At 43.6% G+C, this 26,795-nt stretch overlaps 1 protein-coding gene across 2 annotated transcripts in view; it reads right to left on the reverse strand.

Moving 5' to 3' along the window:
• Positions 1 to 215: 215 nt before the first annotated feature.
• Positions 216 to 26,795, reverse strand: part of HIPK2 (homeodomain interacting protein kinase 2) — a 109,662-nt gene continuing 83,082 nt past the window's right edge. Inside the window, exons 7-15 of one of the 2 annotated variants that reach the window (XM_068277342.1) lie at positions 26,103 to 26,265; positions 25,881 to 26,007; positions 23,634 to 23,755; positions 20,809 to 20,948; positions 19,619 to 19,795; positions 18,562 to 18,846; positions 13,124 to 13,368; positions 9,334 to 9,479; positions 216 to 2,423 (exon numbers count right to left, since the gene is read on the reverse strand). In XM_068277342.1, the coding sequence (XP_068133443.1) occupies positions 1,983 to 2,423; positions 9,334 to 9,479; positions 13,124 to 13,368; positions 18,562 to 18,846; positions 19,619 to 19,795; positions 20,809 to 20,948; positions 23,634 to 23,755; positions 25,881 to 26,007; positions 26,103 to 26,265 (1,846 nt within the window). In that variant the 3' untranslated portion in view covers positions 216 to 1,982. Of the gene's footprint in view, positions 2,424 to 9,333; positions 9,480 to 13,123; positions 13,369 to 18,561; positions 18,847 to 19,618; positions 19,796 to 20,808; positions 20,952 to 23,633; positions 23,756 to 25,880; positions 26,008 to 26,102; positions 26,266 to 26,795 lie in introns of both variants that reach the window. The other variant, XM_068277341.1, reaches the window with a different exon arrangement.

Consider the following 26,795-nt stretch of genomic DNA (forward strand, 5'->3'; position numbering starts at 1 on the left):
TAATTCGCACTTCACTAAAATGGACATAGGATTATGGTAGGAATTAGATTGATTATGGTAGCAATAAGATTGTGCACCCCTCAAAGGCTTCAGGGACAAGAATAGATGTCCTGTAAAGTGATGCGAAAGATGTCAGTGCTATGCAAACACTAAAAAATAATGTGGCTGAAAGTTTTCTCCACCTTAGACCAAAAATATTGCTGTCTGACTTGGGAGAGATTTACCCTTCTATTTATTTTCTTTTGTCTTTAGTTTGAAATTGAGGCAGGATATTGAGGGCAGTAATAAAACCTGATAGAGGCTCTTTCTGTATTCCATTCTACAAAAAGAAAACATTTTACTTCTTTACTTTGTTTACAATGTGCTACTGGACACATGTACCTACTTCCACAGGAGATAAAGAAAATTCTCCCAGATGGGGACACGAGAGCAGTAAAAAAACAAAAACAAAACCACTTAGAGATTCCAACTCTCTTTCCACACCACATTCCCTTCCAATAACATAGGATGTCTGCTACTGCAATCTGTACAATTACAATTGTATTGATGAAAAATGATGGTGCATCTATGGGCAATTGGCCACTTTTGCAGATGTGTTTGTGGTCTGCTTCATGTAACATCCAGGGACACTCAAAGAACACAAAGAAGTGGACATTTTTAGCACTCTGTAAGGCACTGGGAGCGCAAGACATGGAATGGCGGGGACACGCACAGAAATGTGTATAAAGACGTTACATGCTGTTATCGGAGATCACAGTCCATGTTAGTGTTTTAGGTTTCATGTTTTGGGGAGGGAAAAAAACAAACAAACCATAAAATGTCTAATTCTATTGTGCAATTCCAAAGTAAAAGGGAAAAAATAGAGATCTATTGGATTAGTTTACAAAATAGAGCACAACTTGCTGCATCACGCCATAATGCAGGGGGAGGAGTCGTCCTTTTCTACAAGACATTTAAAGTGACTTGGGGGGTCGGGTAGTAAGGAAGTAGCAGCGGTCTCCGTTTTCAGTCAGTCCAAAAACTTCCGAACGTTTTCCATCTTCCTGTCTCTGCCGAGTGCTCTGCAGTCCCTCCATCACCTTGCTCCACACAGTCACAGTCATCCATACTAGAGTCCCTCTGACGACTTCCCAAAACCCTCCTCATACATAAGATAAACACTGCCTGCATTTTGTTGATTTTTTTTTTCTAAACTTTTCTCTCTCTCTTTTTTTTGGTATCTTAAAACCCTGGAGAGTTTGTTATCCTTCTGTACACCTGTAAAATCATTTTGTTAAAAATTACAACTCTCTAAAACTTAGCATTATTACAATTAGTGCTGAAAGGGAAGGGGAAAAAATAATTAAAATAGTCTCAAACCCTAATAGAGGTGCAAATAAGTTGTTGTAAGAAGTATCCGCAATTCTCCCCCTGCCCCAATTCTAGAGGAGGGGTGAGGAGGAAGAAAACGTTCAGGAAGTGGGGAGCTCCCTTTGGTGCAGAGAGAAACCAGTGTAGTTCCTCTGCCAGTATTAACATAAAAAGAAGAAAATAAAAACTAGAGATACAATATTCTCAAACTCCCTAATTCTATAGACTCTGCATAAGCTCCTAGATCTGCGCTACATCACCAGACCCCTGGCGTGTTTTTCAGTCAAGTCTCATTAATAAATACAGCATTTTTTTTAACCCAGAGAGTGACTTCTCCAGCACAGTCCACACGGTGGAGAGAGGAGACATGATGTCTGGGTGAAGCCCCAATCTCATCAGAGATGGTTCTGCAGAAACACCTCTGGGCTTTCAGAGAAGTCTATTGTTCCAGATATCTGCCTCTTGGGGTAGCTACTCCATTCAGAACCCCAATTAGGTGGCATTATTCCAAAGAAAAAACAAAAACGTTCTGAAAACTGTTAACATAATTTTCATAAACTTTTCAGCCTAAAAAGTTTTGAGAGTCCCTCTCCTCCCAAGTATAAAGTTAATCGCCCATTGGCTGCAGGAACTTAAAGATACGGATACTGATTGATTTTCGGTGGGCTCAGAGGGTAGCCAGTGTAAACAGCGGAAGTGGGGGATGCTGGGATATAAGTCTGATGCGTGAACTGTGCCTGATATTGGCTGGGGTGAAGGCTGGGGGATGGAAGCAGTCGTGGTGCCATGCTGACCGGCACAATGCTGGCAGGATAAGCTGCATGGCGTGCAGATCCTTGAGATGCAACCAGATGGGCGACAGTGCCAGTGGAGCCCAGGGCAGCAGGGGCAGTGTAGGTGTACAGGTGCGGCTGACTTGGAAGGTGGGCAGTTGCTGCCAGGTGAGGGTGTACCGCCCCATGACTGGGGCTGTTGTGTGGGAAAGAGTACGGCGCCTGGGCTAACGTTGGTGTGATATAGGCCTGCTGCCTCCGATGATTCCCAGAACGCTCTGTATTCATGTGCTGAGAGACCTGCAATGAGACAGAAACAACAGTCGCTTAGTGATATTACCTTGTGAAAGCAAGAAGTTTTAAATCAGGATGATACTTTAAACTTAACTTTAAAAAAAAAAATAAGCGTAAGCTTTCAGCTATTAACCCTTCATCAGACTCAAACCCTGTATGCGGACAAGATGTTGAAACACACAGCTATATACATGCAACCAGTGGCGTACGTAGGGCATTTGACACCCAGTGCTGGGTATTATAAGACAACCCCCCCCCCCCCCTTCCCCACCGCTGCCCCCAGTGTAAGTAGTGTAGCTGCTGGCCCCAGTGTAGGTAGTATAGCTGCTGCCCCCAGTGTAGCTAGTAGAGTGGCCCCCAGTATAATTAGTATAGTGGCCCCCAGTATAGTGAACCCCAGTATAGCTAGTATAGTGGCCCCCAGTATAGCTAGTATAGTGGCCCCCAGTATAGTGAACCCCAGTATAGCTAGTATAGTGGCTCCCAGTGTAGCTGCCCCCAGCGTAGGTAGTATAGTGGCCCCCAGTATAGCTGCCCCCAGTGTAGCTAGTATAGTGGCCCCCAGTATAGCTGCCCCCAGTGTAGCTAGTATGGTGGCCCCCAGTATAGCTGCCCCCAGTGTAGCTAGTATAGTGGCCCCCAGTATAGCTAGTATAGTGGCCCCCAGTATAGCTAGTATAGTGGCCCCCAGTATAGCTAGTATAGTGGCCCCCAGTACAGCTAGTATAGTGGCCCCCAGTACAGCTAGTATAGTGGCCCCCAGTACAGCTAGTATAGTGGCCCCCAGTACAGCTAGTATAGTGGCCCCCAGTACAGCTAGTATAGTGGCCCCCAGTACAGCTAGTATAGTGGCCCCCAGTACAGCTAGTATAGTGGCCCCCAGTACAGCTAGTATAGTGGCCCCCAGTACAGCTAGTATAGTGGCCCCCAGTATAGCTAGTATAGTGGCCCCCAGTATAGCTAGTATAGTGGCCCCCAGTATAGCTAGTATAGTGGCCCCCAGTATAGCTAGTATAGTGGCCCTATAGCTGCCCCCAGTGTAGGTAGTATAGTAGCCCCCAGTATAGTGGCCCCAGGAGTGGTGGGCAGCGCAAGAAGGAGAGGCAGCGTGGACAGCGTTGGGGAGGAGGGAAAAGATCCTCCCCTCCCTCACCTGGGTCCCCTCCTTCAGCGCTCTACCCCTCCAAAATACATCTGCAAACAGGCAGGCAGGGCGAGTGGAGAATAACTCACCTCACTTCCGCGTCCCAGCCGCTGGAACGCTGCGTTGCCGTCACGTGTCACATCACCGCCTTCAATGCCGCCCACTATGCTTCTGCTCATAAGGAAGAATAGTGGGCGGCATTGAAGGCGCACACGTGGCACGTGACGGCAACGTAGCGTTCCAGCGGCTGGAATGCGGAAGTGAGGTGAGTTATTCTCCTCCCGCCCGCCCTGCCTGCTTATTTGCTGCCGCATTTTGGAGGGGAGAGCGCTGAAGGAGGGTATCCAGGTGAGGGAGGGGATCTTTCCCCACTCCCTGACGCTGTCCCCGCTGCCCCTCCTTATAGCGCTGCCCCTCCTTATAGCACTGGCTGTCAGTCACCCGATGCGCCACTGCGTGGTAGGAATGCCCCTGCATGCAACATCAAAAAGGGGATACATAGATTTTTTTGGAAGCATAAATACATGTTTTAAGATGTCTTAGGATCGCCTCTGCTGAGGACAGGTACGTCTCTTAAGGATCCAGAAGCTTCCGTCTCCCAAGTTAAGTACCCCCTAGGCAACATTTTTTTCCCCTTCAGGTACACTTTATCCCCTTACAGACCGCCAAACGCCAATAGGCGTCAGGAAGGTGGCTCCCCCAGGACCACCTAACGCCGATAAGCGTAAAGTCCTGGGGGCGGAGATTAGTGGGGATGGCACGCATCTCCGCTGAGTTATGGAGCGAAGCTCTGTAAACAACCTTCCAGCCACTATCGCGGCTGGCAGGCTGAGCTAAGAAAAAAAAACCCCGCCGAAAGTGCTTGTACAACACTACGATCTAGTGCAGTGCTGTCCCCAGAAGAGGATCCCAAACGATCGTCCCTCATAGGCTGATGCCTATGAGAGACGATCGCGGGAATTGGCTGTCAGGGGTAGGGATAAAATAAAAATAAAATTATATATTAAAAAAAAAAAATGTATATAAAAAAAATGCAGACTGCAGCAGCAATCAGATGCCACCAACAGATAATTGATTTTGTATGCTAAGTTGTAAGGCCGTGCAGTGCAGTGCACTGTGGGGGGGGGTATAAGTCTGTGGTCCTCAACTGGTTAACTCAGATAATGCTATCTAGAAGGAGGGATTGTGCGTGCAGCCCAACATGGCTAACATGGTACAATACCCTACTGCTATGTGAACAGCCCCTGTACTGCCAGGAACATGTTTGGCTTGCTTCAGATTTTCATCATACTCAAAACAAGCTTCCTGTTTACTTCCTAAACCTGAAAATTGTGATGATGTGGTAAGTAAACTGCATGAATCTTTCAGGACTTACACTTACCAGAGAGCTGCACTATAAGAGAATTAATCACTATGGAATAATATGCTCCACTGTGCAGATATAATTGAGCTTTGCTAGCTCAAATTGAATCTGAATGATGAGAAACTTTGTTTGGCAGAGATAAATACTAAAATAAAACTCCTTGAACTAATATGGTTTCCAGTATAGGAAGAGTTAAAAATCCAGTTATCTATGCAAAAGAGCCATTGAGCTCCACAGTAGCAGAGAGCTCTGTCTGCTGAAGCTTATTACCTTGACTGTCAGGGCTTGTTCACACTAGGGGCCTTTTTTCAAGCACAGGTGATTTTTAAAATCGCCCACAAAATGCTTATTCAATGAATCTCTATGAGAAAGTTCATTTCAGCACGGTTCGTGCGCTGTGTGGTCCGCAAAGCGGTGCCTCTACCATTTTTGGGGCGTTTTTGCTATAATGGAAGATATAGGAAGAGCGTTAAACGCTCACAAAATCACTTTATGTGGCAATTGCGTTCACATTTTTTTAGAATAAATACATTGTATTTATTCTTTTCTGGGTCAAAGAGTTCACTTCCTGACTTGCATCAGGGAGTGAATTACAAAACCGGTTCCGGAAAAGTGCTTAGAAAAGTGCTTTTACCTAAAACGCATCGTCCAGGGGAGCGCCGGGAGGGGGAAAAGCGCGCAAAAACGCGAAACGCTTGAGTTTTTTATTTTAGGTGTGAATGAGGCCTCAGTCATTGTATTGTTTTTTCTTCTGCAGAGGAGGGGTCAATAGTTCACTGGCCTGCTCTGTAAAATCATTTAGAATGCAGAGTAGTGTGTAAACTGCAAATATTAGAGAATTATGCAATGTTATAAAAAAAAAACAAAATCAAAGCCATGAGAATATTTACTTTGCTTCCAATGTCCTAGTAATTATCCGTACAACACAACCAATTCATTATATCATCATTTTTTTTTTTTTGCTTCAGTGTCGCTTTAAAGTTAACCTGTAAATTTAAATAATCTAAAAAACAGATAATTACCTTGGAAGGTGGAGAAAGCCTCTGAATCCTAATGAGGCTTCCCATCCTCCTCAGCCAACCGATCCAGCGCTGGCACCTCATAACAACCACCACCACCACCAATAATATTTAGCATATTGCAGTAGAAGCCTGGATCCACACTGCCTCAAGCTGAAAAGTCCCTCTCCTAACTGGTAAAGAATACGCTTAGGTCTGGTTCACACAGCAAAAACAGGTTTGCTTAGCGATATGTAAATGAATGTGAGCTTTTGCAAATTTATTTAGGGATGGTTCAAATGGGCGTTCAAACGCCGGTGGTTTTTACAACCGCGTTTACCGCTAGCTTTTGAAGGCTTCTGAGGAGCCTTCATGGCTAGCAGTTAGGTCTGTCTCTGGTCTCTACACTGGTTTACTGGCATTTAACCGCCTCTGGAAGTGACATGTTGCTTCTGAGATGAGACGCGACTCCGTGATCTACCGCCAGGCTTTTATAAGAGCCAGTTCTGAACGCTCCCATTCACATGAATGGGACAGCACTTGATCCTAAGAAACCTTGCGGCCAAAATGTTGCATTAAACACTGGCAAACCGTCCGTCTGAACCAGCCCTTAAGCTGAATGGATCCAAAAAAATGCTACATGCAGTGTGTTTGTGATTAACAAAATCACAATGCATTTTTGGGTGGAAACTGAACCAGAGCTGTGCCGATCTCCAGTGATTGGCAAACACCTCAATCACTGCCGGTTCAAACCCTGGCTCAGGCTCCTTTCACACCAGACAACGCTTGCAAGAGCCGTTCTCTTGCACGCATTGATAGCCTGCGGCGTGTCGTCGGGTATCTGCAGTGCGACGCAATCAGCGGTGGTAGTAATTAACCTGACGGGAAACCGCCAGCTCCCAGCGGTTCAACGTGCCCAGGTGCGTCGGAACCGCAACATACCGAAACGCAGCACCGGGTGTGAAAGGTAAAATGAAAGTCTATGGACTTTCATTTTACCTTGGTTAACGCAAAGAACTGCTTTTGCGTTACAACGCAGTAAAGGGCTCTGGTGTGAAAGAGTCCTCAAGCCAGTACATAAAACAGTGAGGAGGCTCCCTAAGGACCCTGTTGCCCATGGAGCGCACCCTAAGTGCCTGCAGCCGTTCAGCACCTGCCTTTCCTTAAAGGACAACTGAAGAGAGAGGTATATGGAGGCTGCCATGTTTATTTCCTTTTAAGCAATACCAGTTGCCTGGCAGCCCTGCTGATTCTCTGCCTCTAATACTATTAGCCATAGCCCCTGAACAAGCATGCAGCAGATCAGGTGTTTCAGACTTTAAAGTCAGATCTGACAAGACTAGCTGCATGCTTGTTTCTGGTGTTATTCAGATACTACTGCAGAGAAATAGGGAACTAGTATAGATTAAAAGGAAATAAATATGGCAGCCTCCGTATACCTCTCATTTCAGTTCCCCTTTAATAACTTATTTAAAGTGAATGTTTACCAATTTAAAAATAAAAAAAAGTCAGATACTCACCTAAGGAGAGGGAAGGCTCGGTCCTAATAAGCCTTCCCTCTCCTCTCCCGGTGCCGTGCAGGATCCCCCGTAGCAGTATTCGACCAGTTCGGTCAAATACTGCCACTTCCGCAGCCGAAGGGAGCTTTCGGAAGCCTGTGGGAGCACTCGGGCTCCCGAAAACGGGCCGCTCCATACTACGCATGCGCGAGCGCCCTCTATGACACAGTTTCGCGTACGTAGTATGGAGCGGCCCGTCTTCGGAAGCCCGAGTGCTCCCGAAGACCTCCGAAGTCCCTGCAGCGGCGGACGCGAACGGGGGAGCCAGCGCAGCACCGAGGGCACCGGGAGAGGGAAGGCTCATTAGGACCGAGCCTTCCCTCTCCTTAGGTGAGTATCTGACTTTTTTATTTTTAAATTGGTAACCATTGGCTTTAAATGTCCTAACTAGAGGTGATGTGCCTGGATATGTGTTTTTTTTCTTGTTACGGACCCTTGTGGCCAAGGTTTTAATCCAGTGCACTCCCTCCTTACCCGGTCTGTTTTTTTTTTTGTAAGCATGCACACAGCTTATGCTGGTGTATATGCATGGTGCGCATGGGTATATTACGTTAGCTCCCTTGTGCGATTGGTATGATGCGCTATCTGTTCCAGGAGAAGATGTCAGGGTGTGTGCTCCTAATCCCTAGGTAGGTTTGATGCAATGAATGTTTGCATCTGCACTATGTACTGTATGTTACAAGGCTATAGAGTTAGGACACCTGGGTACTTCTGCGCAGTGTAGGTGACTAAACAAGAGAATGCATTGTTTTTGTGAACCAAGACCCTCGCTTTTAACTTAGCTGTAGCGATAACAGTTGTGCCTGGATGAGTGAATTTGTGAATGCATTTGTTTGAACATTTGCATGCGAGCGTGCAAAGGGTTAATTGTTTTTTGCACCAGAGCTGTGCCGATCGCCAATGATTGGCGAACACATCACAATCACTACCGGTTCAAACCCTGGCTCGAGCCAATACATAAAACAGTGAGGAGGTTTCCTAACAATCCTGTTGCCCATGGAGCGCGCCCTAAGTGGCTGCAGCCCTGAAGCACTTTGAGTCTGACCTGAGAAAAGCGCAATAAAATGTTCTGTGTCTTGTCTAATGATCTTGTGATGTCATCAAGAATAGATGCTTCGATTACAGACAATATGAAAAACTTACTTAAAGGACAACTGTAGTGAGAATAATATGGAGGCTGCCATATTTATTTCCTTTTAAACAGTACCAGTTGCCTGGCAGCCCTGATGATCTATTTGGTTGCAGAAGTGTCTAAAGAACACCAGAAACAAGCATGCAGCTAATCCTATTAGATCTGACAATTTCAGAAACATTTGATCTGCATATGCTTGTTCAGGGTCTATGGCTAAAAGAATTAGAAGCAAAGGATCAGCAGGATAGCCAGGTAACTGGTACTGCTGAAAAAGAAAAAAAATATGGTAGTCTCCATACCCCCCCCCCCCCATTACAGTTGTCCTTTAAACCCCTTCTAATGCTAGGTACACACTGAGATTTTCTGGCAGATTTACTGTCAGATCGATTATTTCCAACATGTCCGATCTGATTTCCTATCATTTTCCGATAGAAGTGAACGGAAAAACTTCCGGAGGTTGATCGGAAATCAGATCAGACATGTTGGAAATAATCGATCTGACAGTAAATCTGCAAGAAAATCTCATAGTTGTGTACCTAGCATTACCCTAGGCTGATGATGTGAACAATTTATAGCAGTGAAGGGAAAAAAAAAAAAAAAAAAAGGCTTATCTTACTAATGTTTAGGTAGTAAAATGTTTATCTGTTTATCTCTTATCCCATCATGACTGATGCACACAATGCCCTGCCAGGAAATGGTTATGCTAGGTTTTCTGGTTACCTGGCTGAGGTTAAGCGGCTGTTGCTGGAAGGAGTGTCCGCCCATTCTGGACTGGCGGTAAGAAGCTGCGCTGGACGAATGTGTGTTAGAAGCTGCAGTGGCTGCCGTGGACGATTTGGGTTTATATGAATGGTGGCTCGTTGTATCTACAGGAAGGAGAAGGGGAAAAAAGTCAACACATCATTCTTGTGAAACCCTAACAACTGGCCCAATCTGCCATTAGATATCCCACAGTTCTGGCCTGGAACTATTAAACATTGCTTGCGGTTATATATGATATGATAGACTCAAAGATTGACAAATAAAGGCCATTATCCAATAATGTGTGTAGGAATGCGGAAGACTGGTGTTGAGAGGCAAGGTGATTACACGATTTATGCTGGGTACACACAATGCAATTTCCCGTCCAATTGATAGTAACTGGACGATTATTACAGTCATGTCCAATTTGCTCCCGTACGATAACTGGATTGACTTTCCAATGATATCATGGGAAAAATCAATCCAGCTATCGACCAGGAGCAGTTTGGACATGTACACAGGATGCAACTTCCTGTCAGATTACCAGTCAGTCGTGTGTACCAAGCATTATGCCTGGTACACATGATGCAATTTCCTGTAAGATTGACGGTTGAATCTATTTCCAATAGGTCCGATCTGATTTCCGATAGTTTTTCTGACTGATTTTCCGATCACTTCTATACAAAATCGATCAGAAAAACGGTTGGAAATCAGAACGGACCTTTTGGAAATTATTAATTCGACAGTCATTCTGATGGGCAATTGCATCGTGTGTACCGGGCATAAGACCTGCTGGAATTTAGCATAAGTTTATTTAAACACAAAAGCCAATCATTAACCTAATTAAACAATGATGTAATATACAAATCACACTGGGAACTAGTTTTCACAGAAGTATCAAAACTCTTCTAAAGGGAAATTAAAAAAGGAAGGAATCCCAGTTAAGCCCAGTTAACAATGGGGTTAAAAAAACAGTCCGTTCGCAGATCGGAACAGAACGAATCCTAACGGATGTGAATTGATCTTATGTTAACCTACGGATCCGTTCACATCCGTCCGTTCAAACGGATCTGTTCCGAACGTTCCGCTGAACGAAACGTAAGTTTCCTGCTACACAATTTTTTTCTGTACCGCTGAGCCCAGTGGAACGGAAACAGAAGCTGAAGAGCTGCATTGGGGGCAATGAGAAAAATGGAACGTTTCTTTACACTAGTGAAGAAACGGACTGTTTTAAAGGGGCAAAATTCACTTTGTGGGTGGGGAATGAAAGCAGCAGAACGGAAATGGAGTGGCAACAGATCTGATCGACCAGTGATCAGATCCATTTTCACGGATCCGTTTGCCACTGTAACGCAAGTGTGAATTGGGCCTTATGCTGGGCATACACAGGTCGTTTTTTTTTATCAAGCGAGCCGCTGATGGCTCGATTGATAATTTCTGACAGGTTCGATCATTGCGCGGATCGATTCCCCGCTCGATACCCGCGGGCGGACAATTGCAAAAAACGAAAGGAAGATAAGGAGCTCTCGCTGGGACGAGCGGGAATCGATCCGGGCAGCCGCGGGGACGAGCCGGCATCGAGCCGCTGGCTCGATACACAGTACATAAACGTACCGTGTATTCCCTGCATTAGACAAATGAGATGGCGAAACAACCTACTGTACATAGCAAACACACCTGATCTGATTATCAAATACAAATGTAAACATTTTTTTATTTGAGAAGGATTTCAGTATAACAATTGTCACTGTGTGATTATTTTTTTTTTATATTAAAACACTGTTTAATGGTTTTAAGCTTTTTGTAGCCACTTCGGAGATTGGCTATTGTGTTTAAATAGCTTGATGCTAAAAGTCAGTGTAGGACCATCAGTTGACAAACACTCTGTGACTCAGCCTGTCCAATAAAATCATTTTATAGTATGTGTGGGTTTCTTTGGTAATGTGGAATACAGAGTCCCAGCTCAACACTCCTGTGGTTCCCACTTAAACAAACATATTAAATCAGGGTTGAGCAACCCTTTCTCCTTTTTTATTTTGAAGAATGCATACATATGCTTTCCCTTTACTACACTTTGCTCCTGGTTCACTACAGCAGTGTTTCTCAACATTTTATTGGTATGTACCCCTTTTAAAACCCTCTACTCACCAAGTACCCCCTAGCATGGTAAACATTATCACATGTACCCCTTGACAAATATATATTTAATCGTAGTACATTATAATTGGTTCTAAACCATTTCCAAGCATTTACTATTGCTTTTAATTAGCTAAAATACTAATTTGGTGGTGTTCAAATAAGATGTATCATTTTCTAAAACTCTAAATTTGTTATTTTGGTTAAGTATATCAAGCCCGAGTACCCCCTAGAACCCTCAGAAGTACCCCCTGGGGTACGCGTACCACACGTTGAGAACCTATGCACTACAGAATCAACCATACATCAAATGAAGTACAGCGTTCAATTAGTTTACAGTAGAAGGGCAATATTTGCTTTTGTACAAGTCAATAAAAGGTATATACATCCACAAAGCCACAGTTTTCTTTTTTGCTGCTAAGTACAATATAAGGTTAGGGAAGAAATATTATATTAAGCGCTCTAAAGGTGGCCACACACACACACACACACACACTACAATAAAATGATCCGATTTTACGGCAATTCAATAAAAACGTTCGGATCTCCCGAAAAAAATAGAAAGCTTTTTTTCTTTCATTCGACAAAAATCCGATTAGATTTCCCATTTTCTTCTATTTTTATCGATCCGGAATGCCAGATATTTTTCTTCAATCTTACTAAAGATTGTATGGTGTGTGTTAGATTGTCAATTTATTAATATACACACCCTAGCAAATGTTGTCAGAGTTTCCAATCATTTTTATCATAATTGGGGAAAAATTGAACATATGTTACAATCAGTCAGAAAAATTGATTGCAATTCTTAAATTGAACAGATATTTAAAAAATTGTATGGTGTGTGGCCACCTTTAAGCTTTCGATTTTTTTCGGGAGAGCCGATCGTTTTTATTGAATTGCCCAAAAATCGGAGCATTTTATTGTATCGTGTGTGGCCACCGTTAGGGAGATGCGAATTGTCCAGCCTTCTCTGTAACGTGCTATGGAAAACTGTCTGTCCTTTGGAAATGTATAAGAAATGGCAATAGTAACTACAGCAACATTACTGTAGTTACTATAAAGGAGAAATGAAGGGTCCCTCTTTGCCTTATTTTATCCAAAATCTTAAAGGACAACTGAGGTGACATGTGACATGGTGAGATGGACAGGTGTATGTACAAGCACACAAATGACTATGCTGTGTTCCTTTCTTAGTTTCAATGCTTGAAAAAGTTAAAAATCAGGTATGCAAGTAACAGGTTCTGTCTGGGTCTGATTATAGCATCACCCTCCCTGATAAGTAATTACAGTCATAAAACACTTTCCTGGCAGTAAATGGCTTCTAAAAGCAGGAAAGAGATAAAACGGGTCAATAGTTTTAGATCTGGCATACTTCAATGAATGTGTAATTGAGCAGAGACAATAAAACTGTAAAAACTTAAAAAATAGATTTTAATATAAAATAAATCTGTGAGATATCTAAAAAGAAACAAAAATAAAAAAAAATTTTTTAGGAGATATTGTTTATCTCAACAGTTTATTTTCACCTCAGATGTCCTTTAATAATTCTAAAATGGAACCAAGCACAGAGACCTAATACAGAGATACCCTTAAAAAATGTCTATCCACTAATTCCCTCCTGCCTTATTTCTACCTGGCTGTCGTCGTTCACACTCCAAGCGTCCCTCGCTGGCCTGCGTCTTCAGGGGTGGTACGATGATGTTGCGGGAACTGCTGGAGGAGGGCATCTCCGGCTGGCATTTCCTCTCATGGGCGTTTGTGTTGGCAGCACGTCTCTGACTGTTGGCAGCGTAGGGGCTGATGTTGCTCGAAGAGTCGGAGATTGGTGAGTCATGGACCGTGACACAGCTAATAACATTTCGCCGCTGCTTGGGGAGGCTAAAGACAGAGAAAAAGTACAGTAAAATTCCCACAAAAGCTGAAGCACAAAATGCTATGTGATAAATTAAACATGCCTTATCTTACACTCAGGATACTCCCTAAGGGTCCTTATCCACTAAGAAACACATTTGCATGCAAAATCATGCTGCAATGCGATGATTGCGCTTCGTTTTATTTCCACTACTGAGATTTGGTTATGATTGTGCCACCATCCATCGAGTAAGAGCAAAAACGCACCAAAAATCGTGCAGGCTGGTGATTGGGATTTGGGGAAAAACAAATCCGAAAATTAAATGTAAATCACAGTACTGCTGAGGAGCCATGAGCGCCTGCAAGGGCACAGGATGGCTGCAGGGGGCTGGTAGATGCCCCAGGTAAGTATAACTCATTTTGAGTTAAGGTTCCCTTTAAGAAGGAAGCCAATCTCACCATTAGGTGGTGCTCCAAGCAAACCTGTAACGTATTATTATGACATATCTACTGTATATAGTGCAGTTTTTCTCTGAAGCACTTTACAGGGACCATGGTCATTTCATATTCTCTTACTTAAAATTACATATTTTAATTACACATATTCTACAATCTTGACTTCAGAGCCAGTGCAGAGCATTTTGTGTGTCTCATCAGGAGTTAAAGGAATATTTAAGTCTTAAAAAAAAATAATTTTAACTTACCTGGAACTTCTTGCAGCCTCCTGGAGTCCTCCTGTGCCCACAATGCTAGTCCAAGTCTCTCTGGGCAGCAGCGGCTACTCCCACAAAGCTGGCCCGTTGCCGGCTACTGCGCATGTGCAGCCACTAGCAGCGCGCACCCAGAGCGCACTCCCACTGCTGGGAGCAATCTGCACATGCGCAGTAGCAATTTTCAGCAGGAGCACGTTTAGGGTGCGCCCGGCTTGGGGCCACACATGCGTAGTAGTCGTCGACTCACGGCGATGGGCATGCTTTGGTGGGTCAGGAGGACATTGTGGGTACAGGAGAACTCCAGGGGGCTGCAAGAAGCCCCAGGTAAGTTAAAATCATTTTTTTTAAGACTTAAATATCCCTCTAAGCTACAGACACAAGCTGGTATGAACTCAGCCATGGCAGATAATAAAGACCACCTCGGCTGAAAGAAACCAACGTGTGCACAGTGGCCGACCGAAGTCTGCTAAAGATCTGGATCTAGCAATTCCCCACTCTCCCGGTAAACTGCTCCGTTGCTCATTATCCCTCAGATCCTCTTCATAGCAACAGACACATCACTAGCCTGGAGACTAGTGATCCATCTGTAAAGTCTTAGCACTGCACTGTCATCCCGAGGGATCAAGTACCGATTTCCTGTCTAATTTCCCCTCTTCTGTGACTAAGCACAAGTTTTAATCTGATCCCTCAGCCACGGCAGAGAGCTAATAGCTAAACACAGGATGTTAACAATATATCTGCTTCCATATAAACAGAAAGTAGACAAATTGCAGATTTATTTCAGGATTTGTATCAGCTGTAACAAAGAAGTGTTTTTCTTTAAAGGTTATTATGCTTCTCTGAGTTCAGGTCCGCTTTAAATCTACATCCCATCACATTCCTGCATACAATAAATGGCCGTTTTTAGCTGCTGCAAGTGGAGTAGAGATTTTATTACCCACCGAACGTTAATGTACAGAAAACTGTACGCTGAACATGACGACAGTGAAATTAGCAATAATGATGGTGTCCCCAGAGCTCGTATGGTGTCCCCAGAGCTCGTTGGCTCCAGGACAGCTGCACTGCCAGCAAGTCACTCTTTGGGTGATGGGTCTTTTACTGTTCAGACTAGAGGGGAGAAAGACAGCGGCCACATACACCCCAGGCAGAGCTCGCCTGACTGAAAATGGATGCATTTCCCAGTGATTGCATTATATCTCCATGGCAACTGAAGTTTGGGAGTCAGGGTACAGAATGGATGGGGGCAATCATCGGGCTGCATCCAGGAGACGAAGACAGCTCGATATATCAGTGAGCAGGGAACTAGACACTTCACAGAGACACAAAGCACTCTTCTACTGCTACAGAAGATGCTACTGTGTGATCTGCAATTAATGAATCTGTTCTTTTCACCAAGGTGACCAAGAGACGGGTACAGACCTAAACTGCACAACTGAAATGATTCCTCATTGTAGATATGGTGCACAGACATCAAAAAGGGTGTACACAAATTGTAATTAACATCAAATTATCATTGCTTTAAAGGGACTCTGAGCAGTGCAAAAACTATGGAAAGATGCATATAATTTTAAAGCTCTCTTTCTCCTCTTTCCAATGATATATAAACCACCGCTCTACGCCTTTTAGTTTTCGCTATTTTCGCGATTGAAATTTCTGCGGCCGCGATTTCGATCGCGAACATAGAGAAAACTAAAAGGCGTAGGGCAACGATTTAGGGGTCGTCAGAAAGAGGAGAAAGAGAGCTTTAAAATTATATCCATCTTTCCATAGTTACATTGTATTACACAGAGCGACTTTTTCCTAAAGTCAGCAGCTCCATTCAGCAGAAAAAGTCGCCCTGTGTAATACAAGTAACTATGGAAAGATGGATATCATTTTAAAGCTCTCTTTCTCCTCTTTCTGGCGACACCTAAATTGTCGCCCTATGCCTTTTAGTTTTCTCTATTTTTGCAATCGAAATCGCAGCAATTTCAATCGCGAAAATGGTGAAAACTAAAAGGCGTAAAGCGGCGGTTTATATATCATTGGAAAGAGGAGAAAGAGAGCTTTAAAATGATATGCATCTTCCCATAGTTCCTGCACTGCTCGGAGTCCCTTTAAACTTGTTTGATACAAGTTCCGTTGCACTGTACTGCGCAGATTTCTGTTCCGATATTGGTAATAGTTTCCATTGGTAATAGTTTTCATATCTTTCAGATATCGATCTCTCACCTGTTCTGCCACTCTGCACTGTTAGATATCAGGCGAGATTTCATCAGAAATCTTGTGTAAAGTTGGCCACTAACGATACAATTTGCCGAACTATCGTTTATGACCGATCGGAAATGGTGGTTTAGGACCACTAACAGACCAAAAAAAAAAAAAAAATCTCCAAACCAATCCAGTCAGATTAATGAACTCTTCTGATCAGATTGGTTAGGGAATTTTGTCCATTAGTGGTCCCAAACGATCATTTGCAATCGTTCATACGAAGAATCATTTGTAAGCGATCATTTTGCAAATTGTATAGTTAGTGGCCACCTTAATATCAATCTCAACATTGCAGCTGTAAACATTGTACTGTCTCTTGATTATCTCACTCGCTGGTATAGGTCTACTAGACTGATATTAATAGGAAAATGTACTGTATGTAAACAATAAGCATTCAGCAGCCTTTCTGATCTCTGCGGGAAAGGAATTCATAGAAGGAATATGTTCACATTATGCAATTAACTTGGGAGAGATGGGCAAATAGGTCATACAGTATTTATAAAACGCACTTCTCCACTGGAAAATATTTTAAAGATCAAAACAGGGCATCCTCAGAGGCGAGCAAAATCCACAAGTACAAAACACTATTTACACTTGTGTAAACAGACCCCAAAGCCAGACTAAAAGAGCTATTTTATTATGCCAGAGTGCTACTTTAAGAGCAATTTTTTTAAAGGCCATAATATTTCGAAGTTGTGAAATGGTTTTATTTTGGGCAAGTGGTGTTGACTCAGACTGCGGGGCTCCTCTTTTACTGCGTGCCTGGAGTTATGTCCCTTCAGCTTGCGATAAACCAAGCCGCACACCTTTTAAACAAACAAGCAAAATGTTTTCCTATGTTGTCAGCATTCTTTGATACTGGTCTGTGCTTTTAAAGACTGTTAAGTCACCCGCAGTCCCTCCATCCTCCCCTCCCCAGGCGGACAGTGCGTCCCTTGTTCCTTCCAGAGAGCATATGAGATGCGATCCTTAGCCAAACAGCGGAGAGAAGAGGGCCGCCATTATTGCTGAAGGATAATTTCTTTTTATAAGATTGCTTGGAAGCTGCAAGCTCTTTTGCCTTCCACCAGCTCAAGTGACCGCTGTCCTGGGTAGAGGATGAAGGCGATCCCAGAATACAAAAAAAGCAGCCTGAGGGGAAAACAGGTTTTATCTGCGAAAGGCGATGAGTCAATTTGTGTCATATCTCAGCAAGATTTATTTTGCCAGCATAAAATGAGAAAGAGAAAAAAAAAATAGTGTAATATTCCCCCCCCCCCCCCCCCCCCCCCTCCAAAGCATATACTTTACATCTGAAACATTTTCTGAATTTTTTCAGTAGGTTCATACAGTCATCAGACTATTATCTTCTAGTGCAACCACTTATGATTAGATTTTGGATTTACATATGTATAGGCTTCTTGCAGAATCCTGCAAGCAACCCTTAGAAAAATAATAAATACATTCAATCAGCCATTTTACATGTTCCCAAATGATGAACGCTAACCAAGACAAGCTGGCGCCAAGTACTTCCTCTGGAAGAAGCCATAAACTTAGTCGATTTTCACTAAGGGGATTGATGGCTGCACAGTTTTTTACAATGCGCACAGAGTCAGATTTCTGCTCCAATACTTAATCTTAGATTTCATATTCACTTCATTAAAAGACAACTGAACTGAGAAGCCATACTTACTGTATTTCCTTTTAAACAATACCAGTTGCCTTGCAGTCATTGCCTGCAGTAGTGTCGGAATAACACCAGAAACAAGCATGCAGCTAAACTGGTCAGATCTGACAAGAATGTAAGAAAAACCTGATCTGCCTATGCTTGTTCAGGGTCTATACTAAAAGTATTAAGCCCCATCTACACCATACGATTATTTGTCCGATTCGATGCAATTCATTGATTCGATCGGGATTCGATTCAATCTGCCGTTGCAAAACAATGGCAAATTGAATCGAATCCCGATCGGACATGTCAGATTGAATCGAATCAATGAATCGAATAGGACAAAGAATCGTACGGTGTAGATGGGGCTTTAGAGGTAGAGGATTAACAGCGTAGCCAGGCAACTGGTGTTGCTTAAAAGGAAATAAATATGTCTGCCCCCATATCCCTCTTGCTTCAGTTGTCCTTCAAAAACTTAAATTCCACTTGGTTCCATTTAGGTAATATCCGGAGAAGAGAGCTGTGTCCTCTTAGGCCAGTTACAAAATGTATTTTGTAGTAATAGATGAGTAGAAAATACACTACATGAAAAATAGATTTAGAACTCACCTGGGGGCGACATGTTTCTGCTCCTCTTCCTCATCTGTGTCACTGCTGATGGTGATGACGCTCACCGCCGGGCTGGGCGTGTCCGGGATGACTATAGTTTGCCGTGGGTGGTCACCACGGGATGGAGCCACAATACTGTCCCCCCAGCCACAGGTGATGGAAGGTCCACAAGGGGCAGAGCTCTGGGGCACAGAGCAGCGAGGAGGCGTGTTCTCCTTTACCCGTTTGGAGCGCTGAGGAGAGCTGTGAGATTGGGAGGAGGAGACTTCATAGGAGGAGGAGTTCCTAGTGGATGGAGCCAGCCAGAGAAAGTAACAGTTAAGAAAAGAAATATTGTGTAAAAATAGCAATCAAAATACTGTAAAACATAATAAAAACAAAAAGTGAATGTCACCCACTTTAATACAGAAAAAGTTACTTGAAAGTTTGTGTGTGTGTGAGATGTGTTGCTACTTGCCTGACAGAGCAGCAGACTGTATTTTGTCTAAACTCCCTTTCCTGCCCCATTATTGCCAACATGGGGTAGTCAGAGCTGACCCGGTCTTCCATTGTCATTAAAGTGCTGATTACCTAAACCTGAAGGCCTTCTGCTTATGCTGCTTGGAGACTAACTCTTTGTGATCAGCACTGCAGATATACCTCTCTTTGTGACCAGCACTGCAGGTCCCTCCCTGTCCCATCATCAGCCACAGAGGAGCAGGCCTTCAACTGTGAACACAGAACTAACCCTTTGAACTCTGTCACCTACACCTAGTGCTGCTGAAAGACTCTTAGTTGCATACAGCACTGCAGGTACAACTCTGCAGAGTTAACATTTATCATTAATGCAATATACTTAATATGTACCATAAAAATAGATGTTACTTTTATTTGTGTCCGTCCCTTCTCTCCACAACCTGCTATGTTCCTGTGCAGCCTCTTGTGCACTTACTGTGCTGCTACACCCCTCCAACAATCACTATGCCTAGGTTACACCCCTCCAACAATCACTATGCCTAGGTTACTGCACCAATAGATTATTGGGGAAGCCCCCTAGCCCACCAATCTAGCAGCTGACCTGGTTGAGGAGTGGTGCTGCTTTTTGCGAGAAGAGGAAGAACTGGTTGGCTGCTGTCTCATGACATGAGCCACGCCCACATTCAAGGGTTGGGCAGAGGGTAGCGTCACATGACCTGCCAGGAGGGCTGGCTGCTGCATGATAGGATTGTAGTGGGCACCGTGGGCATGGCTGTTCCTGAAAAAAAAAAAAAAAAAAAAAAACAGAAAGGGGGTCATTAACATAATTGCATAGCTACCCAGACCAATCAGCAAAGCATTTAAGTTATGTTCATATGAAGTTTAAAAAGGGCGATTCATTCAAGACTTCAAACAGTGGTTATTCAGCACTGGCCTGTTACTGCAAATAGGCAAGTTTTAAAACATTTTTACATACAATGTATTCATAATAATGTCCTCTGAAAACCTAGGACTAAAAATATTGTTATTGTCATGGCTTCCAATATATGATGAGTTGCCTTCTCTGGACTTTTTTTGTGCTTTAAAGGCGATATTCGATTTTCTCATTGTACTGCCAAACGAATATTGCTCTTCATATACTTCAAAGAGGAGTTCACAGATGAGACTTCTTGTAGTCCTCATACCTGCTCAGAGTTACAGGAGGAATCTTCTGTCTATTGGAATTTTCATTACCAATCCATTCATAGAAAATTGAAAGCCATTTTACTGCAACAAACGGAGGGAGACTCTCCAGCCAAGGGGAGGAACATATGGGTATACAGGAACTGGGATCTCATCTAAGGTGTTTCTATCTACCATGAGGCTATCAGAGTGACTGGACTGACTGTAACAGGAACCTTGGCGTGAAGGTAATAGGAGACATGGTATCTTTATTCCCTTCTGCTTGACTATAATGCTGATCCTATGGCTTCAGTGGTGTCACCCCTGGAACAAGCATAAAGTAGTCAGAACACCTTGTCTGCATATCTGTTTCGGGCTCACCGATTCAAAGTAATTAGTGGCAGGGAGTCGGCACAAAAATCCGATAAAGGATGGCCCCTTCCATATTACTCATTACAGGTCTCCTTATTTGTACAGAGAAATACATAAATGATTGTATATAAATACAATAGTGCAGGGATTGTGATCTTGCTGGTGTGCTTGGAAACCTCTCTTCTACACAAGACAGCCAGAACATCGTTATAACACACACAGGTCTCTCCCAGGCCAGGGACCCATTGAAGAACTCACCTCCAATCTGCCAACTGCTGGCTGCCCGTCATGCTCTCTGGAATGACTGCGGCGTGCTGGACAGAGGTGTGAGCTGCCACTCCTGCCAGCTGCTGCCAGGCCGGTGGGAGAAGGATTTGCTGGGTGCCGCTGGGCCAAGCCTGCTGCAAAAAACATGGAGCAAAGTGTTCAATCAGCAGCTTCTCATAAGCCTATGATCTGCATTCCTCTGAATCTCTAGCAATGGGTTAAAGAGAACAAATAAAATGCTGTACCCATATTTGTGTGAAGCTGAAAGAACATTATTGTACCTTTGCTTGCCTAGTATCCCTAGCAAAAAATGCTAAAAAGAAAAACCTTGTGGCGACAAAAGACATCAGTAAGTGTGAAAAAATGCTCAATCTCTATGGCTGGTGTCTTTTCGTAGCTCTGCTGACCATCGGGTAACAGAAGAGGTGGTATATTTAACTTCTTGTTGGCCATGTATCTTTGGCCCCTTAAAGTGTACCAGAGATGGTACAATAGCGCTAATTTATACTTAGCTGGGGCTTCCTCCAGCCCCATAAGCACTGTAACTTCCTTCTATGTCCTCTTCAGCCCCTCTGTTCTGGCAGTACGACTCCCAGTAATCCGGTCAGTTGCTGGCAGTAAAGAGCCTCTGCGCATGCGCGGCTAGGTCGCATCCCTGCTGCGCTGCTTTCCCCTGGAGCGGTCACCGCCTGCGCAGAATGCCCTAGGGGAAGGGAGCGCGGCGAGGGGTGTGCGCGTGGGCTGAGCCATGCAAGCGCAAAAGCCTGTGACTGCCCTGATTGGCGAGAGTCACAGCAGCTTAACGGAGGGGCCAAAGACGATGGGGAGGGAGGCCACGGCACTTATGGGGCTAGAGAAAGCCCCAGGTAAGTATTAATTACCATTTTTTCCCTTTTCTTGTAAGCTGCGCAGGCGCAGGGCACCGCGGGAGTGCAATTACGATAGGTGTGTGATGCGCCTGTGCATGCACAGACGCCAACGGCCAAGGAGTGGGTTGTGATCTTACAAAGGGGACAGTGACAGCCTGGAGAACAGGGGAACGGTTAGACTTCTAGGGAACAAGTCCCAGATAAGTAAAGCTGCACTCTTTTCTATCACCTACTGCATCCTTTAAAGCGGAACTGAATATAGAAAAAAAAAAAAAAGTGTTTTACCTACCTGGGGCTTCTGCCAGCCCCTTGCAGCCTTCCTGTCACGCGCCGGTCCTCCATGATTCTCCGTTCTTCCGCCGCCATCTGCTTTCGGTACTATCCTACCGTCGACTTATGAGTGGATGGCAGCCACGTGCATCTTTCTACGTGTTCCCACTCGCAATAGTGTACTGCGCTAAAAGTGCAGAACACTATTGTGAAGAAAGATACGCGTGGCCTGGGGTTAGCGATTTCGAAACTAGCTGGCGGCGATAGAACGGAGGATTGTGGAGGACCGGCGCAGGACAAGAAGGTTGTAAGGGGCTGGCAGAAGCCCCAGGTAAGTGAAACTTTGTTTTTTTTCTATAATCAGTTCCGCTTTAAGCATTGCAGTCGTTTTATATGCCATTTACAATTTATTTATAAAACAGAGACTAAAGCTGGCCACACAGTCATCGATTTTTCATGTAGTTTCAATCACCCTGATTTAATCTGGCAGCAGTCTAATGCCCCAACATGTCTGATCAATCCAATTGTTACCTAAAATCCATATGAACAATTGATTGAACAGGGCAGAAAATTTACATCGACTGGGGGCTTGGCAGAAGCAGTGGATGATGGGTGGGCCATAGCATTGCACTGTATTGACCAGTGCAATGCCGCGGTTCCAATAGTTTTCCTGTGAAATCAACTGGATATCGATGTTTTGTGTATAGTAGAAACCAAACAGATTTGGATCAGAGAGTGATTGATCAGTTTGCCACATTGGTGGAAAATCAATGCATATAATGCCAGCTATAGGTGCTGGGAGTGATCTGAAATTTCTTCATCCATTACTCTGCTGAAAAGGTCAGTCAAGAACAGCAGACTTTTTTTTTATTACGGCCCCTTTTACACTTACCGGTAATCCGTTGCTCTCAATTAAAACTGAACGAAAACTGACTTTCAAAGTAATGCCCATGTTTTCCTATGGCACAGTTCCCACTACACGCGTTTTAACTGAAATCTTTTTTGCAATGCACTTCTATGGAACAATTGCGTACCATGCGTACTAACGCACACTAACGAAGGGTGCTAAGCCAACAATTTCTTTAAGCAGTGTAGCAACACTGAGTCATTTTCCAAGTCCTCTAATCTTCATATACCATAAACAAAGCAAGATGTTCCCTGCATAAACTGCAACACTCCATATGGGTCAATATAAATTCATCTTTATTCAATTGAATATTGTTGCATTGTATTATGCATATACTTTTTGATATTTGCATTGTCATTGGTACACCTTTGTCAGTTTTTTCCCCCCTTGGCTTGTTTTTAAGTGTTTTTATATATTTTTTGCTTTTTTGAATAAAGATAAATTTATATTGACCCATATTAAGTGGTGCGGTTTATGCAGGGAACATCTTGCTTTGTTTATGGTATATACGGTTTCTAGTTCCTTTCTGCACACCCATTTACAACCCCTCACGTTTGGGGTTTGGCTGATGGTGCTTGTCCATTTTTTGTGGCTCTAATCTTCATATTTCTAAAGGTTGTTCAGTATGGTAGCAGAAAGAGCATTAAGAAGCGCACTAGCCCATTACAATGACTAGGAATATGCTTTTCGCTGGACTGATGGTAGGTGAAATCACTGAGCTCCATCTTACCAATTAACACTGTGTAATGAATCTGTCTGCCTGCCTGTACCTGGGTGAGGAGTCCTGACTGGATTTGCAAGGCCTGAGCGCCAGCAGTCTGCGTCACCAGCGGTACAGTGTTATCCATACGCACAGAGTAGCCACCATGCTTGGAAGGAGAGGTTTGCAGTCCTGACAAAACACAAGAAAATAATTTTTAGAGGAGTTGTGTATCTCAAAGGAGAAATGAGAGATGGAAGGCCTATATCAGGCTATCACATGTAATCAAAGGGCCTTCCTATATAGTTGTGTACTTCTTTAATTTAAAAAGTCCTAGAAAAGTTCACAAAGCTTTAGATGGCAATATAGGTCTCACAGAAACTTACAATCTAAAGGTGCTCATTAACAATACATTTTTACAATATTTAATATATCAGATGTGATTGATCTATTATATTTGCAGATGTTCTCTCTTCAGATACGATTGCAAAAGTCAACATTCAGATCGACAATTTTCTATTCCTATTGATCATAGAATCGCTTAACATTGGTTTTCTCCAAATACTGCATGGTTTTCTGTATAATTTAATCTTAAACTTGTGATCAAAAGATCACATCTGAGGAAAATATTGTATCATTAATGGGCATAATGTGTCAAACACCGTCACACAAACGCAACTGGTGCCACTTTGGGTGGAAGCCGATTAACCTGTGGATGGGGGCACATTTATAAACTACTGTAATGGATTCTATTATGTGCAGTGCTACCGTTGTCCACATGTCTCTAACATGTGATGGTACCAAAGTGATTTGTGTCTATTCCAATATGACATAATAATACATTATTAAAATGTGACCTCTTACTCCCACTGTCATGTATAGGATATGTCAGTAATACCGCCTGTGAAATGTATGAGGCATGTCACCCACTATGCATGACATGCACATTATATTTTTACCCTGAAATTAGCATGTATGGTATCAGTGATGTAAGAACAGCATTACAAAGGCAGCAACTAACTACCGTAGGTTCCTATGGTCCCTAGACTATTGGTATGTGATGGGAGGAGGCACCCCCAGATTTTTATATAATAGTAAGTAGAGGCACTGTAAGTAATAGGAACAGTCTTAGTGATTGGAGGTTAAGAATTTTTATTAAACACCAATATACAATGCATTTCGCAGGACCTGCCAACTTCGCAATCGCATTTATATTATAATTTATAATAATAGTGAGAATATATATTATATATATATATATATATATATATATATATATATATATATATATATATAATCTCCTTTAAGTGTATCACACTGTTAGTGAGAGTGTTTATAGATAACGTCTTGAAGCTGTCACCTCCCTTACCCATCACTAATACTGGTGCCCCTTAGTACTGGGTAGACAGAAGTGCCCTGAATATGAAGTAGCTAGAGTGGAGTAACCAGTGAAAAACCTCATTTACACTCTCATCAGTACTCCACATAGGAAAGAGAGCTGCCTTTCCATCATCAGGCTCCTGTAGGGTAATGTGGAGTTCGGCAGCCAGCATTTTTTTCCACCTTGCCGCTGCCTGGGTCCGTTGTCTGTGCAGGTACAGGCCAAGTGGAGTCCACTGCTGCTACCCAGGAGGTCAGGGCTCCACTGAGGTTGGAAGACACAGCGCCGATCGGAACACCTTTGGCCTTGCTGGATGCTGGCTCCATCCATCGGCTGTTGAAGCACCACAGCAGAAGGGACACCCTTCCTTCCATGATGCCTGTCACTAATCCAGAACTAAGGGCTGCAAAGGATGGATGCTTCTGTGACAGCCAGATTATCTTGACCAGACCTGCTGAATGCTGCCTAGGAGTTGGGACCCACCACAGAAATGAACACTACTGCACCTTTTGAACTGGAACACCTTGACCAACACTGCCAGATGCCAGTAATTGGGATACTCGGCAGCGTCAGCCATTACTGCAGGTTTATTTCATGAAGAACTGGGTCATAACTGCTGAACCTTCACCTCCCTCTGTCCTCCCCCCCTCAATGTCTCCTTAAGGATAACATGATTGCCAAGTGCAAGTGGTGGCACCATAGTATGGCAACCTCGGCTCTTGGCTTTCAGACATTATCCCTCCTCCCCTCCTTCCAGAACCTGTATGAGCCAAAACCAATTCTGGGTACAACCCCCCCCCCCCCCCCTCTTTGTACTTGACAAATTGGCGAAATAAAGGATTCTGATTCTACAGTGCCTTGTGGTAAATCCGGCCCTGATCCAAGGTTAAAAGTCCTCTTAAAATAATGCATTAGTCCAGTTAATTTGCTCCTCACCTTGGAAGGCCGGTGGGCAGACGATCAGAGCCTGCTGAAAGGGGTCAGGACGGGCACAGATTTGTGTCGTCCCAGTTTGCAGGGGCATGCTCCTTTGGGCAACGGCTGCCATGGAGGCGGCAGAAGGCTGGAGGAAGAAGAGAACAGGTCAGAGCCGAATGAGATCACAAAATGATTTGTGAAAAATTAATGCAGTTATAGTTCCAGAGAAAATGGCTTTACCTGGCTATGCACAGTGTTCAGCTGGTTGTTAAAAGTCATAGTGAGGTTAGTGGAAGTGCTGGGCGCCACATGCGTGATGAAGGGCGTCTTGCTGTGGTTCACAGTGTCGTATATATTCACTCGCCTCTTACAGATCTCCATGTTTTGGAAGCAGGACTTCACACTGCATTGGGAAACGGTGAAAGAAAGGAAAGGCCAGAGGCAGAGGAAGAAAGAGTAAGGGGGAAGAGCAAGGGATAGACAGAGGGTGAAAGGGAGGGAGGGAGAGGCAAACAGGTGGGGGGAGAATAGGTGATATAGAGGAGGGGGGAGAAAATGGAAAAAGATGCAAAATTACTGAATGAACATGTAAACACATGAGGAAGTAGAACATCTAGAAGCTTGCAGAAAACACTCTGCCCATGACCTAATTATAATTTTTATTATATTAATTAAATTAATTATAGATTTTCTGAGCGCTTTGCGATTTGAAAACTCTTGCTAATTTAATGCAATGGGTATGATCCCACTTGAGAGATGGGATTTTATTTAAAACAAACCATAGCATTGCATTAGCAAGAGCTTTTCAAAACACTAGCGATTAGAAATTGCTCCTAGTGGGTTTCTAGCCCTACCCATTTCTATTGTTGCAGCATATCTTTTAATAATACAGTGACACAGAATAAAGCTACATACACATGCAAGATGGAACGC

This window comes from Hyperolius riggenbachi, chromosome 3, assembly GCF_040937935.1.
Source record: "Hyperolius riggenbachi isolate aHypRig1 chromosome 3, aHypRig1.pri, whole genome shotgun sequence".
Classification (NCBI taxonomy): domain Eukaryota; kingdom Metazoa; phylum Chordata; class Amphibia; order Anura; family Hyperoliidae; genus Hyperolius; species Hyperolius riggenbachi.